Consider the following 18,820-nt stretch of genomic DNA (forward strand, 5'->3'; position numbering starts at 1 on the left):
GATCATGTGGGCTTTTTTGCCTTCATTCTATTAATATGTTGTATCACATCAACCAGTTTTCTTATATTGAACCATCTTTGCACTCTTGGAATAAACTGCACTTTGTCATGGTATATATTCCTCTTAATAGGCTGCTGAATTAAAACCATGTAGCTCTATGATCACCATAGCTTTCTGTGTGTAGACAATTTCTAAATCACCACCACAGGGAGTAAGACCCAAATAGAATCTAGCAGCTTCACTGGTTGGAGGAAATGGGGATCAGAGTTTGGGGAGGGTGAGGTTGCTGGAAGTTGCAGGGCAAAGTTCTGGAAAGGAGGAAGTTAGACAAAAAAAAAAAGAGCTCCAGGTATTTATTTGCATGAGTCTTTCCAAAAGGCCATGTATACATTGAGTGGAACTCCTCAAGTCTAGACAAATAAAAACTAGTAAGTTATAGGCTGAACAATTCTCAGAGTTCACGCAAGGCAGGGAGACGTCCAAATTTTGACCAACCAGAATTGAAATCCTAAGTGATTCACTAGGAAATTCAGTGGAGACCCACTTAGAACATTTGGAGGGCTCAACTATCACTGAAGTGAATGCTACTTTCCACTCACCCTAGAAAAGCTTACAAACAGGTCTAAAGAGGTGAAACTGACCTGCAAGTTACTTAACTGCCTACCAAAACAAATTCAACAAAGTAATATTAAAAATGTTAATGTAAGAAAACAAAATGCAGACACTGAACAATGTAACAATCACAACATCCAGAATCTAATTAAAAAAATTTAACATGCTAAGAAACAAGAAAACATGACCTAGAATCAAGAAAAAAACTGGTCAGTAGAAACAACCAGAAATAATAGAGGATGAAACTAGCAGACAAGGATGTTTAAAAGGCTATTATAACTATGTGGAAATAATTAAAGGAAGTCAAACATAATGAGAAAATTGAAGCTTTTCTCCCAGTCTCAAAGCTGCTTTTGACTTCATTTTGAGCTGATTTTTGTGCATGGTGTAAGACAGTAGGCCAGTTGCATTCTTTTGCATGTGGCTGTCCAGTTTTTCCAACATCATTTATTTTTTATTTATTTATTTTTTAAATCCTTTTTTTTTGTTGTTGTTAAATTTATTTATTTATTTATTTTTGGCTGTGTTGGGTCTTTGTTGCTGCACACAGGCTTTCTCTAGTTGCGGTGACCGGGGGCTACTCTTTGTTGCCATGCTCAGGCTTCTCATTGCAGTGGCTTCTCTTGTTGTGGAGCATGGGCTCTAGGTGTGCAGACTTCAGTAGCTGTGGCACGTGGGCTCAGTAGTTGTGGCTCACGGGCTCTAGAGCGCAGGCTCAGTAGTTGTGACGCACGGGCTTAGTTGCTCCATGGCATGTGGGATCTTCTCGGACCAGGGCTTGAACCCGTGTCCCCTGCATTGGCAGGCGGATTCTTAACCACTGCGCCACCAGGAAAGTCCCAACATCATTTATTGAAGATACTATCCTTCCTCCATTGTATACGCTTAGCTCCTTTGTCATAAATTAACTGACCATATATGCATGGGTTTATTTCTGGGCTCTCTATCCTGTTCTACTGATGAAAATGGAAGATTTTTTTAGGAAAATGAAACTTATACGTTTGAAAACTAGAACATCTGGAAGGAAAAATATACTAGATGTGAGTAACAACAGATTTGATACCACAGAATAAAAGGTAAGTGAGAAGACATAATAGGGAAACCACAGTAACAAGTGGGATAACAGGACATGGTTTAATATATATGTAACTAGAGTTCCAGAAGGAGAGGAAAAAAGAGAGATAGAAAAAAATGTCTGAAGAAAACAACTGACTCAAATGTGATGAAAATATAAACAAACAGATCCAAGAAGCTCAACAAACCCCAATCAGGATAAATACAAAAGAAAAAAACAGTAAGACATATCATAATCACATTGCTCAAAACCATGTATAAAGAGAAAATCTTAAAAGTAGTTCACAGGGAAAAAGGACACCTTAAGTACAAAGGAGTAAAGATAAGAATGACAATAGACTTCTCCTCAGAAACTATGCAAGCCATAAGTCAATGAAGCATCATCTTTAAATTGCTAAAAGAAAAATACAAGTTAACTTATAATTCTATGTCCAGTGGATACAGCCTTCAAAAAGTAAGGCAAAAAAAAAACACTTTGTCAGCAAAACAAAAGCTGACAGAATGTGTCTTAAGCAGATTTACATTATGATAAATATTAAAGGAAATTCTTCAGGCAAAAACAAAATACTGAATGGAAACTTGGATCTCTATGAAGGAATGAATACCACCAGAAATCATAAATACATGGGTAAATGTAACTTAAAATAAAAAGAATGAACATAGATATACTAAGCAGCTGGACTGACCGTATTAATAAAAAGTAAACTTTGGAAAAAGGAATATTACAAGGGATAAAAAGGGGCATTTCCTAATAAAAAAGGAGTCAATTCATAAGAAGATGAAACACTAGATATGAATGTACCCAATAACAGAATTTGAGTATCAATGAAACAAAAACTGAAATGAGAAAAAGGCAAGTCAAAAAGGACTACTGTAGATTTCAACATTTCTCCCTCAGTAATTGATACAACAAGGAAACAGAAAAGTCAGTAAAAATACAGAACACTTGAACAACACTAAGAATGAACTTGACCTAATTTACATTTACTGAACAACATACTCAGCAACTATAAAATAAACATTCTTTTGTAGTGCAAAGGGAATGTTCACAAGGATTGATGGTAGGTCAAGAAAGTAAGTCTCAATAAATTTCAAGACAGAAATGAATCAGAAATCAACAAAAATAACTGTATTAGTCTTCTTGGGCTGACATAACAAAATACCACAGACTGAGTGACTTAACAGAAATTCTGTTCTGGAGGCTAAGGAAGTCCAAGATCAAAGTACCAGCAAGACAGATTTCATTCTAAGGTCTCTTCTCTTAACTTGTAGGTGGCCACCATCTTGCTCTCTGGTCCTATGACTGCTTTGTTACACACAAAGAGAGAGTGAGCTCTCTGGGTCTCTTTCTATAAGGACACTAATTCTGTAGGATCGGGGCCCTATCATCATAACTTCATTTAACCTTAATTACTTCAGTAAAGGCCCTGTCTCCAAATACAGTCACATTAGAGATTAGGGCTTCAACATGTGAATTTTGGAGGGACACAAACACTGTCCTCAACAATAAGATATCTTAAAAATCCCTAAATGTTTGGAAAACAAATAACCTATGAGTTAAAGATGAAATTATAAGGGAAAATAGAAAACATTTTAGTTGAATGACAAATCAACATATATTAAAAACTGTGGAAACAATAAAAAAACTAAATAAATGAAGATATACCATGTCCTGGACTTGACGTCTTAGTACTTTTAAGATACAATTCTCTCTAAATCAAAATGGATTTTTATTTATTTTTATTTTTTTATTGACATATAGTTCATTTACAATGTTGTGTTAATTTCTGCTGTAAAGTGATTCAGTTATACATACATATATATATATATATATATATATATATATATATATTACTGCTGTACAGAAAAGTGACTCAGTTATATATATATATACACACACACACATTCTTTCTCATATTCTTTTCCATTATGGTTTATCACAGGGTATTGAATATAGTTCCCTGTGCTATACAGTGGGATCTTGTTGTTCATCCATTCTATGTATAACAGTTTGCATCTGCTAATCGCAAACTCACAATCTATCCCTCCCCTCCCCTCCCTCCCCCTTGGCAACCACAAGTCTGTTCTCTATGTCTATGAGTCTGTTTCTGTTTCATAGATAAGTTCATTTGTGTCATATTTTAGTTTCCACATATAAGTGATATATGGTATTTGTCTCTTTCTGACTTACTTCACTTAGTATGATAATCTCTAGATCCATCCATGGTGCTGCAAATGGCATTATTTCATAAAATGGATAATTTTAATGCAATCCCAGTCAAAATCCAACAGAGATGTATTTGTAGAAACTGACAAGCTGGTTCTAAAATTTACATGGAAATTAATACTCTGGGGTGGTTTTTTTTGAAACTTATATTATTAAAGTGCTAGAATAGTCAAAACATTTTTGAAAAGAAACAAAATTGGAAGACTCACACTTTATTTCAAGGTTTACTATAAAGCTACATTTGTCAACATACTATGGTATTTGTATAGAGAAAGACAGGCTAATGGAATCAAATTGAGATCAATATTGGGCCCACATATAAATGGTCAATTGATTTTTGATACAGATAATAATGTATTTCAATGGTGAAAAGATAATGTTTTCAATAAGTGTTGGGACAATTGTGTATCTATATGAGATAGAGATAAAAATGAATTTTAATGATTAACTCAAACACATGCAAAATAAATTAATTTGAAATGTATCTTGGAACTAAATGTAAAAGCTAATCTATAACATTTCTATTAGAAAACATAGAAGAAGATGTTCTTTACCTTGGGGTACTTAAGATTTCTTAGACATTACACAAATAGCACAACCATAAAAGAAAAAAAAAAACACCTTGACAAACTGTTCTTCATAAAACTTAAAAGCCTTCTAGCCTTCAAAACACAAACCCTGCTTCCCAAAAAGGAAAGGCAAGCCAAACCGAAAGAAAATATCTGCAACACATACATGACAAAGGACTTGTGCCCAGAATATATAAAGAACTCCTACAATCCAGTAATAAGAAAACAAACAATCCAATAAAAATGGGTAAACGACTTAAACAAATACTTCAGAATATATATGAATGGTCAATAAACATATAAAAATATGCTCATCATCATTAGTTATCTGGGAAATGCAAATAAAAAACCACTCCACAACCCCTAAGATGGCTAAAATAAAAAGGAATGATAATATCAAATGTTGACAAATGTTGGATGTGAGATAACTGGAACTGTCATACATGGCTGATAGAATTGTAAAATGACACACATACTTTGAAAAAGTTTGGCAGTTTCTTTTAAAGCTAAACACACACTTACCCATAAAACCCACCAAATCCACTCCCAATTATTAGGTATTTAATCAAGGCAAATTAAAACACGTTTACACAAGAGTTGCATATGAATACTCACAGCAGATTTATTTTTAATAATCAAAACCCAGAAACCCAAAAGTCCATTAATAGGTAAATGGATAATCATAATGTGGTATATTTACACAATGAAATACTACTCAGTAATAACAAATAAATGCATAGATTAGTGAAAGAAGCCTAAATACACTCTATATGATACCATTTCTATGACGTTCTATATTAGGCAAAACTGATCTACAGTGATAGAAATCAGATCAGTGGTTGCCTAGAGGATGGGGTGAAAGGGCCCACTGCAGGAACACACAGAGAATTTTCTAAAGTGATGAGTCATGATTACACATGTGTATATTATTCGCCAAACTTCTTAGAACTTTACACTTAAAATGAATGCACGTTATTACATGTCAATCATACTGCAATAAAATTGATTTAAAAATGAATCTGGTAATTCTTAAGTGCAAAAATGCAAGTATCCTAAGCAACTATCATTGACTCTTATTATTAATCAATAATAAAAGACAGTCTAAAGTTACGTGAAGCACCAATTATTTGGTGATAATTGGGCAAAAAATGTGATTACAGTACCCTACTTCTCACACAGTATCTTTTCAATGCAAATATGATAAAATGATTTTTTTTTAAATTCTAAGCACAGTCTCAAGATGTTAATGTGAATGAAAGTTGAAAGTTAAAAAGAACTGAAAAATGCTGATATAGAAGATGAAGTTTAAACTCAAAATCCTCATAACCTACCTTTCTAGCCAGCTTTGGACCCTCCCTGCTCTACACTATACAGTAACAAAAAAACTTAATAATTGCCCTCACCAAAGAAGATCTACAGATGTCAAATAAGCACATGAAAAGATGCTCCATATCATATGTCATCAGGGAAATGCAAATAAAAACAACAATCGGATACCACTACTCACCTATCAGAATAGCCAAAATTCAGGACACTGATAACACCAAATGCTGGTGAGGATGTGCAGTTACAGGAACTTTCACTGACTGCTGGTGGGAATGCAAAATGGTACAGCCACTTTTGAAGACAGTTTGGCAGTTTCTTACAAAACTAAACATACTCTTACCATATGATCCAGCAATTGCATTCCTTGGTATTTACCCAATGGAGTCAAAAACTTACGTCCACACAAAAACCTATGCATGAATATTTACAGCAACTTTATTCATAATTACTCAAACTTAGAGGAACCAAAACTCCTTCAGTAAATGAATGGATAAAGTGTAGTACATCCAGAGAATGGAATATTATTTAGCACTAAAAAGAAATGGACTATCAAGCCATGAAAAGATATGGGGATCCTTAAATGCATATTACTCAGTGAAAAAAGCCAATCTGGAAAGGCTACATACTGTATGGTTTCAACTATATGACACTCTGGAAAAGGCAAAGATCAGTGGTTACTAGGGTTAGGAGGGAAGAGAGGGATATATAGGTGAAGCACAGAGGATCAAAGGTAGTGAAAATACTCTGTATGATATCATAATGATGGACATAGGTCATTATACATTTGTACAATGTACATTCATACATTCCCATAGAATGTACAACACCAAGAGTGAACCGTAATATGAACTATGGACTTTGGGTATTTACAATCAATGTAGGTTCATCAATTGTAACAAATGTACCTCTCTGGTGGGGGATGTCAATAATGGGGGAGGCTATGCATATGTGGGGATGGGGGATATGGGAAATCTCTGTACCTTCTCAATTTTGCTGTGAAACAAAAACTGCTCTAAATAAATAAAGTCTTAATTTAAAAAAATAATAATTACGACCTCCCTGCTTTTCACCCTTCCACACACACAGCTGTTCCATGTCTCCAAGATTTTCGATGTCTTCTTCCTTTTGCCTAGAAACACATTTCACTGAAATTACTTGTTTAATTAACTCTTTACACTATTGCAGTAATTACCAATAGTTCCAATGATGAATAAAGCTGCTATAAACATCCATGCACAGGGGATTGGCTTTTTTTCAATTTTGTATCTCCTGTGCCCACCCAGTACCTAGGACACATACAAACCTCAGTTGGTGGCAAGCAACTGTTAAAGCCACTGGAAGTAATACCTAAGTCAGGAATTCCTAACGTTTCTAATTCTGGGGAAATGCAGCAAGGTTAATAACGTCTCTGTGAGCCTCTAGCAGGCTTTTTCATAACCTGAAAAAGAAGGCACAAAAGGAAAGGAGGGAAATATAGAAGGGGAAGCCCAATGTCCCTAAAATGCCTATGACATAGGTTATCCTGGCTTTCCTGGATGACTCAACTCTTGCTCCTCTGAAATCTATTTTCCACACAGCAGCAGTAATGACAGGCACCATTAAATTAATTAAATGAGTTATCTTTGGTAAACTGCTTAGAAGAGTGCCTGATACAGAATCAACACTATAAAAGTATCTGTAAAACAAAACAAAACAAAACCCCCATTTAATTCTCACAAGTCTGAATAGGTGCTGTTAATACTCTCATTTTATAGCTAAGGAAACCAAAGTATATAGAAGTGAGGTAACTTGCCCAAGGCACATAGCTAGTAACACAGGCATTCTGGCTCTTAATCACTATGCTTTACTGCTCACTGCAATTATATTAAAATTCAGTTCTCTTTGTATCCACAGTGCCTAGCACAGAAACTTGCCCTACAGTCATTGCTCAATAAATGTGTAGATTGAAAGAAAGAATGAATGAATGATTCAAACAAGTGATTCAAGAGGATAAATGACTAGACATCTTTTCACCCAAAACTATTATATTCCCTGGAGACTCTCTGGTCCAAAGATGAAATATGTCAGTTATTTGTTACTTCTCCCAAAAGAGAGTAACAAGACAAAGAGAGAAAGAGGGAAAAATCTTAAACCTCAAAGAAACAGAAAGATAGTGCAGCAACAAAAATGTATTACACCCATGGTCCGTCCCTGTCCATCCTGGTGCCTCATCTGATGGAGGCGACAAAGAATATGGCCTGTGAGAATGAAAAAAATATTGCCTGCAACACTGTAAACAAAGGTTGTTGCAGCCATCGAGCCATCACATTATAGCTGCCCGTGACAGTGAGCCCTGAGGAAACTCAGGATGGAAGCAGCATGCCTGCCATCAAGCAGTCAGCCACCTCCAGTGATGCACCCTGAGGAGACTTGGGGTGAGAAAGCACAGGATACTGGCCCCAGATAGCTGAGGTGCATATCAAAGGAATGATTTCAATGAGCCCAGACTTTTGCATCTTCCCATACATAGAAAAGCACTAAATTCCTTAACTTCAGATGTCTGGTTTTCTTTACTTAACAGTAACCTTTTGATGTTCTGACTACCTGGTCTTTGTTGCAAGAACTCCTATGTGTCCTGGCTCCTCCCTTACCCCTTCAGAGCAGACTCTCAGAGCTATCTGAGAGGCTGCATCCCAGGCTTAAGTCCAGTTTCGTCTGCTAAATAAAACATAACTCTCGACTTTTAGGTTGTGCATTTTTTTTTTTCAGTCAATACAGACCAAAGATGTTTCATTCAGTACATGCCAGGACGTACATCTGGGCCTCTTTTTATTGCTCCTAAGTTTCTCTTTCAAATATCTAGGTAGGCATTGATCTACCTATTCCTGATCCCTCCAGAATTTGGCTTCTCCAGCTGGCTTTCCTGTGGACTTGATGGTTTATTGCAACCAGATTACAACTAGTTATATTATCATTTTAATTTGTTCTCTTTGTTTCCAAATTATTTGTGCTTTTTGTCTCTCTGCTGCACTATGACTTTGTTAATGTTACTAGCCATATTACTTATATCCTGTCTATTTTATAAGATTGTTGTCTCCTGCATTACCCCAGGCCCCCAACAAAATTAGTAATGTCTTGAGAGTTAAACCTATATAACTCTATACAGAATAATTGTAATAGTGCAACTCTAGGTATGGGAAGAAGCAACAAGGGAAAACATTTCCTGGATCATAATAAACTAGTAAGACGGGGGATCCAGAGAATTTTAAATTATCAACAGGGCCTAATCCAGAAATTGGCACGTTGAGTGGCATATCAAGAGAATCTTTGCCTGATCTAGGAATGAGCCTTCCTAGCACTGTGGGACAAAAATCAGTCATGAAATGTCTCCCAAACGTTGGTCGAATTTACAACCAAGGGGAGGGACTGCGTGTGAAAACTGTTGCCTGCCATTTTGGTAAACAAAGGATGTTGTAACCATCAAGCCATCAAATTACAGCTGCTCCTGACAATGAGCCCTGAAGGAACTCAGGATGGAGACAAAGGGGCTGACCCACTGCCAAGCCCTGAGCCACTGCAGACATGCCCAATGGTGCACCCTGAGGGGACTCAGGATGGGAAAGAACAGGATACTGGCCCTAGATAGCTAAGGTGTGTATCAAAGGAACGCTTTCAATGAGCCCAGACTTGCATCTTTCCATACGTAGAAAAGCCCTAAATTCCCTAACTTGAGATATCTGGTTTTCTATCATTAACGGTAATCTTTTGATGTTCTGACTACCTGGCCTTTGTCTCAAAACCCCTATATATTCTGGCTCATCCCTTACCTCTTGGGAGCAGTCCCTCAGAGGTATCTGAGAGGCTGTCTTCTGGGCTTGAAGTCCTCAGAAAGAAAGCCAAATAAAACATTTAGATTGTGCATTTTCTCAACATTTAGATTGTGCATTTTCTTCAGTAGACAGCATCCTTATTCTCTCACTCCAGGATAAGCCCTTTTGCAAGCACTGAATTTGTATATCCGGTCTCTACTAGATCACGTCTCTACTTGCTCCCTTGCTTTCAAAATGTTTCGATCTCTTAATTTTTGCCTGATATTAAAATTTATACCCTATCTGTTGCCCTCTTTTCAATTTTCTCTTATTCTGCTGCTTCTTGCCCAATATATGGTAAGCTGTGCATAGCAACAGGCATGAAAACACCATAGTTTTGTACAAGGGGAGAATGACATTATCTAATTCGTTTCTAAGACACTTCCTAAAGGCATTGAGTATTTCCTTTGGTCTTCTGTCTGAAATGTTCCACTGAGTCTGACTCTACTGGGAACATATCTTATGAAGGTCCATAAGTCTTTGGATATTCTACCTCTTGAGGATAGTTAGCACATGCCTACCATAATTATCCTCCTACTGAACTGCAAAATTCTTAAAAATAGGGATCATTTCTTATTTTTTATCCTACTATCAATGATTCCTAATCATAGTGTACATAGTAAACTAAATGAATATTTTTTAAAACAGCTTCCCTTTATTTCTGAGCCTCCTGAAACCAAGTTTGTTCTGATTCAATCAATCAAGTATAGATAGTTTTCGTCAATAAATAATTTTGCATTTACTCAAATACAATCATTGGCTACTTTGTTGCCTAGTCACATGGCTTTACAAAATGTTTCTATAGTTGAGCATCTATCAGCTTGCCTTTCTACTTCTATCTTGAAAAAATTCTTAGTAAGATTGATCCTTGAAGCAATCTTTAGAGACACATTCTTTGTATCATATACTTTTCTCACTCTCTGTTTTTCCACTTATTCCATCTCCTTGTTTCTGGAATGTTAGTCAGTTTCCTACCATTATATCACATTATGACCAAACTGATTCTTCTCTCTTAAATTGTATTTAGTGGAGAACCTTGTTTATGACTTTTTGAAAGCTGAAATAGACCATGTTACTGGTTATCTTTCTATAACAACATCCTATTATACTTTTCTGATATTCATCAATTTGCCTAGTCATTTCATGAACATTTACTGACCACTTTGTGTCATGTACCAGGCAAGGCATTAGGAAAACAAGAGATGAAATATATATCCTTTTAATCAGAAGAGCTCAGACTGAAGTAGAGGGAAGAGGAGACACAAGTAAGGAATCAAATATAGAAATAACGCTATTTTTTTCTCTCTGTGTTCCCACAGGACTCTGTGATCTTTCTAGGATCGTTCAGAGCCTGGATTTTTAAGTCACATAGACCTGGATCCAATTCTTTTTTTTTTTTTTAACATCTTTATTGGCATATAATTACTTTACAGTTGTGTGTTAGTTTCTGCTTTATAAAAGTGAATCAGCTATACATATACATATATCCCCATATCTCTTCCCTCTTGCATCTCCCTCCCTCCCACCCTCCCTATCCCACCCCTCTAGGTGGTCACAAAGCACTGAGCTGATCTTCCTGTGCTATGTGGCTGCTTCCCACTAGCTATCTATTTTACATTTGGTAGTGTATATACGTCCATGCCACTCTCTCACTTTGTCCCAGCTTACCCTTCCCCCTCCCCGTATCCTCAAGTCCATTCTCTAGTAGGTCTGCGCTGGATCCAATTCTTAACTCTGCCACTTAAAGAGTTGTGTGATGAGAGTCAAGGTTTTCTCCTTTGCAAAATGGGATAATAACCATTTATTCCTTGCTGGGAGTAGACGAGACAAAGTGCTTAGTTTGGCAATACATGACAGACAATAAATGGTGTCTGAGATTCATAATAAGGGGGCATCTAGCCTGGGTAAAGAAGGCTTCCTGGAGGAGGTGACTCTTAAATTGAATCTTAATCAATGAATGAATAGGAAGGGGAAGGAATCAAGATGGTATCTTAGAGAAAGGTTAAGTTTTCACACCAGCATTGAGAACTTTTCATAATCCAGTCTCTACCTATCTTAGCAACCTCTTCTCCCTTAACTCTCCTAAATGAACCCTTCCTTCTATCCAGGCTGGTTTATTCACTCATCTCAGAATATGCTTACTTATTTTCTTTTCTCTATTTCTCCTTAGGCCATCCCTGGTTGTGGCACTAGCCTAAAGCTTGTCTATAAGAGCAACATAAGTTCCACCTTCTTGTAATTGATCAGTCTGGCCCCCACCAATGCCTCCATCCTTTCACCTTTTCTAGCACAGGGTTAGATTAACATACCTCTCTACACACTTCCTTTGTCCTCCTATTACATACATGCTCATCACAGTCCTTAACCATCTGCACCTCTGCACTGAGATTTAACTTTGTACATGTGAATGTCATATCTCCACTGGAACATAAATTCAATGAGGGCTAGACTTCACATAATCAAGAGAAAGTAGGGGGCTTCCCTGGTGGTGCAGTGGTTGAGAGTCTGCCTGCCAATGCAGGGGACACGGGTTCGTGCCCCGGTCTGGGAAGATCCCACATGCCGTGGAGCGGCTGGGCCCGTGAGCCATGGCCGCTGAGCCTGCGCGTCTGGAGCCTGTGCTCCTCAACAGGAGATGCCACAGCACTGAGAGGCCCGTGTACCTCAAAAAAAAATAAAAATAAAAATAAAAAAATAAAAAGAGAAAATAGGGCAAGGATAGAGCACTTTATTCTCAGATCTATTTGGCATATGAAGGGTCAGAAAACTGTTAGCAACAGTCTCAGGGTTAAACACAAAGCACACGGCAGGTATGTAGAGGCTTAAATGCTTGGACTTAATGAGGTTTCTTGCTTTTAGGTTCTCACCTTGATACGCTGTCAGCTCTGTCAACAGAAAACTGTAAGAAGTTTCCACTGTGGATTGTGTTAGTCATAAGATGCCTCAAATCATTCTGGAAATAAGGCATGATAACAAAATAAAGGTCAGGAGAAAGGCTGGGAGCCAACTCCTTAGACATAGCTACTATAGTGGGAGGTAGTATATGGAACACTATAATCAACAGATCTGGGTTAAATTCCTGGCTTTTGAAACTTACTGGCTTTAGAACTTGGGCAAATCCTTAACCTCTCTGAGAGACAATTTCCTCAATTAATAATGTGGATTAATCACCATTCACGGTGGTTGTGAAGAAAAAAAATTTATATATATATAAAAAGTAACTAGCACACTGCCAGAAAGAGAATACTCCCTTAATTATTCATTATTAAAACATTGTACCAACCCATTACCCTCTGCAACTCCTTGAAAGAAAGTAGAAAAATAGAGATTCTGTTCCCTCTTTAAAGGTGGTAATCGGGAGCAACTTGCCGAAACTCACTGATAACTCAGTCCTGAACAAGGAATCCTAATATGCAACATGAAGTAGGGTTGTCTTTATGGCCAATATGTACCTGTTACAGTAAAAAAAGGTAAATTAGATTCTTGTCATACTTCTTAGAGTAACTGAGTCTTTCCAACATTAAGAACTCTCAAGTTGATAAAAGTGGGAGGCTTCGAGACTATAATCAAGCTGGATGCCCATAGAAAGAAGAGTGTTCCATAAAGGATAAAAAGTAAACTCTTCAAACCCTTGAGGGCATTTCATTTGAGACTGTGATTGATTCTTCAGACCACCTACTGCTGGTTCAAAATGGCAGGAACCATAAAACAACACATGGCCAAAGAATCATGAACTCTTGGAAGTGGAAGAAACTTACAAAGTCGTCCAGCCTAAGCCTCTCCTTACATGGCTGAGGAAGTAGGCATAGGATAGATGTCAAGCTACGTACCAAGCTTCCTTTTGCCTCACCAGATACTCACTTCATTGTCATAATTTCCCCAAGATTTTACTTCCCTTGCAGTAAGCAAGATCAGACAGAATAGGTTCATTTGCCTTGCAAATGGGCCTAAACACTAGAATTACCCAAGACTCTTGCTCCTGACAGAACACTGACACAAAAGGGCAAAAGTATATACATTCTTGCAGTTACCTGATTAAACTATCAGGTCCCTACAAAGGACGCTGTATTGAAACAAAGAGTGACAATGCTGACTACAAACAGAAATGCAGACTTGGAACTATAGGCTTTTCATATTTCTTCTAGAGAAAGAAAGAACACTATGGGACTACCAAAATTACCGGAAGCTTCTAGTGGTGATAACTGACTTCTTCCCTATGTATCTTCATGATGGCACAGTGAGGAAAAGCAGAGTTAGACTGTGAGACTTCTTAGGAATACCACATAGCAGGTAACTAGCTTTGGGAGGTGATAACAGAAACTTGGAACCTCGTTAAATGAACTAATCAAACTTCAAATGACTGTTTTTATCCAAGTTTGTGGCTCTACTCATCTAAACTTTTAAGTTTATCAACTTATATGAGTAAAACATGAAATGCTTAGAAAAAATTAAAAGTCACTAGGTGAATAAATTCATTCATTTTTGAATAAATGCACATACAAAACAGAAATTAAACAACTCTGAGGTGAGATATATTAGCATATACAATTATTCTTAATCAGTCCTTTGACGTTTGTCCTAATTCTAATAATGCAGAAAAATGGTAACACTAGGAACTTCAGGTCTGCAAGATCAATAGGATCAGAAATTTCAGTGAATAGTGAGCTGAACATTAATCAACACTGTTACGTAAATGCCAAAAAAGGTGAAGTGATATTACACTAAAATTTTTAAATATTTAGTGACTGGAATATGCAAGAGAATATCAGAGTTCTGCTCTGCTCCAGTCAGGAGATCCTGAAAATACTGTGGATACTGCAGCAAAAGGACCATATCAAAATACGTTAAATTCTTAAGCAAGAGACAAGAATCAAACTTCAAATCACATCACAAGAGAGCTAATGTAACAACTAGGGATATTTAGGCTGTAGAAGGAAAAGACAAAACAGGAGAACAACCAGATGCCTTTAAATACTTGCAAGGCAATCAGAAAATGAACTACCACTGTTTCAGTTGGCCCTAGGAGAAGAACAAGTACCAATGGATGAAAAGTACAGAAAAACAGATTTTGGTTTAACAATAATTTTCCATGTCAGCCTCAAAAGTCAATAACCATTAACAGGGAGAGAAGGAGAAACTTACATAAAATAAGAAAAATGTACCTAAGAGACTTGGGCACACTGAATGAGCCTCTGACAAAAGTTTAGGAGATCGTATGAAGCATGACATTAAACCATGCAGATTAGCAATAAATTACACTCTCATAAGTAGAGTTGATTTCCAATTTTTTTGTAACAAGAAAGAAGACAAAGCATGGATGATTCAGAAAGCCATATTTTATGAAAAATAATCTATGAGTGGTGGTCAAGCTACTGCAAAATTCCAGATAGGAAAAGATGGACTGGTCTAAGTAGTGATGATGGAAACAGAAAGGAGTGAAAGACTTAAAAAATTATTTCCGATAGAGCTCATGCTACTTGATGAGTTGTTGGAGACTCTTGAAATAACAGTATTTAGCAGGATTTACTGTGTTAACCTAACCATTTATCTACTAACAATAAAAACAACAATAGTAGTGAACACACAGTGCTTAGCACACAATGTTCTAAATATTTTACATAGATTAACTGATTTCATTCTCATAACCATAGGAAGCGTACTCTATTATCATGCACACTTTACATATGAGAAATTAAGTCTTACATCAGTAAAGTTAGTTAATAAATATCAAAAAACTAGTAAGAAGTTAGATACCATTTTTGGACCCACATAAGCCCAAAGCTAAAGCTCTTAATTGATACACTAGACAGCTGTAAAGGAACCAACAAAAGCCCAAGTGGGCAGCATGTAGTACTATTAAGAGCCTAATGGAGTGAAGTGCATCAGGAGATAAGAGCACTGTAGGTGAAAGTGAAGATTTGGTAGTATCGGAATCACATGACGGGCTTGTGGGAAAGAAGGAAGGGATGAAAAGGACCAAAGAAACATCTGCATTGAATCCAAATTCACAGAGGTGGGTCCTAGGAATTAACCTCTTTTTTTAAAAAAAAAGAAGAAAAGAAAAACCAAAAAACCTTGGATAATTTTGAGGCGAAACCAGCTTTGGGAACATCTGTAGTAGATCTCTAAGGTCTCTTTCTGGTTTAACATTCCAGTTGACCGTCTAAATGAATTTCCCAGAAATGAAAGGAGGGAGGGAGGGATACTAGCACCAAGAAAACGGCTATGCATTTACAGTACACACCGTTTATGCTCCCATTTTTACTAAACTGTATCTCATAGAAACAGGGATAGAGCAGGCAAACGGAAGGAAGGGTGTGGTGTTCACGGGTGCTGGCTAAAAAGTAGGATTTTCTAGTACCGTTAGCAGAAAGAAACTCTTCCTGACTATAAATATATGTGGTAACCCGACTACAAAATGAGGTGGACTCCTCAGATCCGTCTCAGGATAACGCTGGATGCCAATATAGCCTTCTATGTGCTCACAAGCGTTGCAGGAAATATCTCCGTTGGGGCCTGCCTTCTCCGAGGCCAAAAGAATCTGGCTCTGCAGAAGAGGTGTACGCTCTGCAATTACAGCCTCAAATACCCTACTGCCAGCGATGATCATTTCTGCACATACCTGAGGGTCCTCTAGTGAGATTGATCTCTTCCTCAGTAACCAAGTAATCCACTCTTCCGTTCATATTTTACTCTTGTCTGGCTTCCCAACCTGGGTCAGCGAGGGCTCGCACAGGCGAAGGTGAAAATCACCCCGGCGGCGGCCACAGCATTGCACTTTCGTTTTCAGTAGCCCCCGAACCGGAAGAGGAAGCCAGGAGAGCGGCGAGCGCCAGGAATGCTGGGAGTCGTGGTTCTGGCTGCCGCTCTGAAGCGTTATCTCACCTGGTGGTCAAAGCAAACTGTGAGGTGAGTAAGGAGCGCATTTCTATCCTGATTTACTATTCGGGGCGGAGTGGTGGTGGGGGTGGGGTGGGGGGAGGTGGGGGAGCAGGTAGGGATAGGGAAGGTAAGAGACATAAATGAATTGATATTGTCAACGAAAAATGAAAACTAAGATCTCCTGCCATCTCAGAAAATCTTACCAAATGTAGAAAAAAAATTATATTATTCAGTAAGCCTTGAACCAGACTGGGATGGGTGTCACAGGCAATTGCTAATGCGATTGCAAAGAAAGAAATCTCACCCTTTTTTATAGACAAGCAGATACAATCCATTACGTGCATGTTCTCATGTAAGAGTACTACGTAACCACACCGGTTGCTGTACCTTCTTTGGTAGGTCACGCTTGGGGTAGCCATTTGTGTTTGTTAATTGCCATTATCGAAGGGAAAAAGAAAACTTTTCTATTTCTGTGACAAGAAGGTACTTTTAGCTTGGAGCAACGAGCCTAGGCTAACTTCTGTGGTGCGAGGATATGGGGCACTATCTTCCTGGATATTTAGATTTCAGAGTTGGCTCCCAGGACCTTAAGAAAAACTTTACTGAGTTGTACCTGGTAAGAGGCTTGTTTAGCTTTTAAGACTTATATACATAAAAAGAGACATAGGAAGGATTTATAATTACAAATTAGTTCAAGAAAATTCTCTATGAAAGGGGAGAGGGGTAAAGGTCTCTTCCTTTTGGTAACAGGGAAAACAGGGAAAATTCAATCTTTTTTTTTTTTTTTTTAAACACAGTAAGACTGGTAAACACAGTAGCTTCTGGTTTGATTATTTAATCTGAATTGGAATGCCTTAATTGGAATTGAACTTTTCAATCTTCCATCAATCCCTGTGGTCTGACTCCAGGTGATTTCTCAAACCAGAAGCTACTGTGTTTATCAAACAAAACAAGGAAGAGGCAGATTCAGCAGGAAGGCCTCTTATTTGCCAATCCTGAGAGAAGTTAATGTGGAATAGTGGAAAGAACACAGGAGGTGATGTTAGAAGACCTGATCTCAAGTTTCAGCTCCATCTTCCAGTTGTCTGGCTTTGGTCGGGTAACCTAATATCTCCCAACTGTGTTTCCCCATCTTAAAAAGGGCATGATAATAGATCTTTAAAATGTTTTTGAAATGAGTAAATGAGATGAAAATTTTAAAAATGACTTCTCAACTTCAAACTCAGATTCATGCCATCCTCAACTTCCAGCCCTCCTCAACACGTGTTAGTTGAATGAGTGAATAAAGTGATCATAATGAAAAACAAAGTATGATAAGTGAAAAAAAAAGTAAGTAGGTGATATTGGAATGCCAAGAGAGAAGACATCAGATAGAAATGGGAAAAGAAAATAAAGAAACTTATTAATGAAGAAATTTTGAAGAAAAATAAAAGTTTCTTGTAGACTATGTGGGGGTGGGGGAGTCACTAATCTGTACCTGGGAAGATTGCCCTTTTCACCTGAGCCCTCAGTTTCAAAAGAAACACAAAGAGCAGTAAAAGAAAAAAGGTCACCAAATAAGTTTAGGAAGTGCTGGTAATAAGTGGAGTGACAGATAAAGCATGTAAATTGTCTTTATACCTTAATGTAAGTATAGTTTTTAAGAATGAGGAAACTTTAATATGTAGGAAGGCAGATAACAGAGGAAATAGGAATTTCCACTAAGAGAAAACAATTGAGAAAAGCTATGGAATCAGGGTAGTCACGGTGTTACTGAACACAAGTGCATGTGTCTGATGACGCACAGTGAGGCCAAACAATACCAAAATGTCGGAGCTTGGAACAGAGAATGGTTTATTGCAGGGCCATGCAAGGAGACGGGTGGATCATGCCTTAAAAAACCCAAATTCCTTGAAAGCTTTCAGCAAAGCCCCTTTATAGGAAAGGTGAGGGAGGGGTGTGGTTAGTTGTTGCAAACTTCTTGGTGTCAGATCCTTTGTTCTTGAGGTCAGGTCATGGTCAAGTGATGGTGTTCCTGTAAATCTCCACCAAACAAATGTTATTCTCTGTTCTGACAAGAAAGGGCAAGGTCCCAAGGCATAACTTTCACCTTTCACCCTCCGAGGTCCAGGTCCTGGCTAAGAGGAGGGGGTCCCTGCGGGGGCCAGTTACCCTGCCCAGGAGCATTCATCTAGCACCCAGTCTGGGTCCTCCTGCCAGTACCCAGGCCCAGATAAATAAGCAGATCTCAGCTGGCAGTGCCCTCAGGGCCAGGTCCCCAGTCCCTGCCCAGCCATCATCAC

The 18,820-nt window shown here is 37.8% G+C and overlaps 1 protein-coding gene across 1 annotated transcript in view; it reads right to left on the reverse strand.

Moving 5' to 3' along the window:
• The window catches only part of SYNJ2BP (synaptojanin 2 binding protein), a 36,648-nt gene extending 20,210 nt beyond the window's left edge, over positions 1-16,438 (reverse strand). The window contains exon 1 of the mRNA XM_007469288.1: positions 16,279-16,438. Coding sequence (XP_007469350.1) covers positions 16,279-16,342 — 64 coding nt within the window. The 5' untranslated portion in view covers positions 16,343-16,438. The remainder of the gene's footprint in view (positions 1-16,278) is intronic.
• Between the last annotated feature and the right edge of the window lie 2,382 nt (positions 16,439-18,820).

This window comes from Lipotes vexillifer, unplaced genomic scaffold (assembly GCF_000442215.2).
Source record: "Lipotes vexillifer unplaced genomic scaffold, Lipotes_vexillifer_v1.1 scaffold684, whole genome shotgun sequence".
In the NCBI taxonomy this organism is placed as follows: domain Eukaryota; kingdom Metazoa; phylum Chordata; class Mammalia; order Artiodactyla; family Lipotidae; genus Lipotes; species Lipotes vexillifer.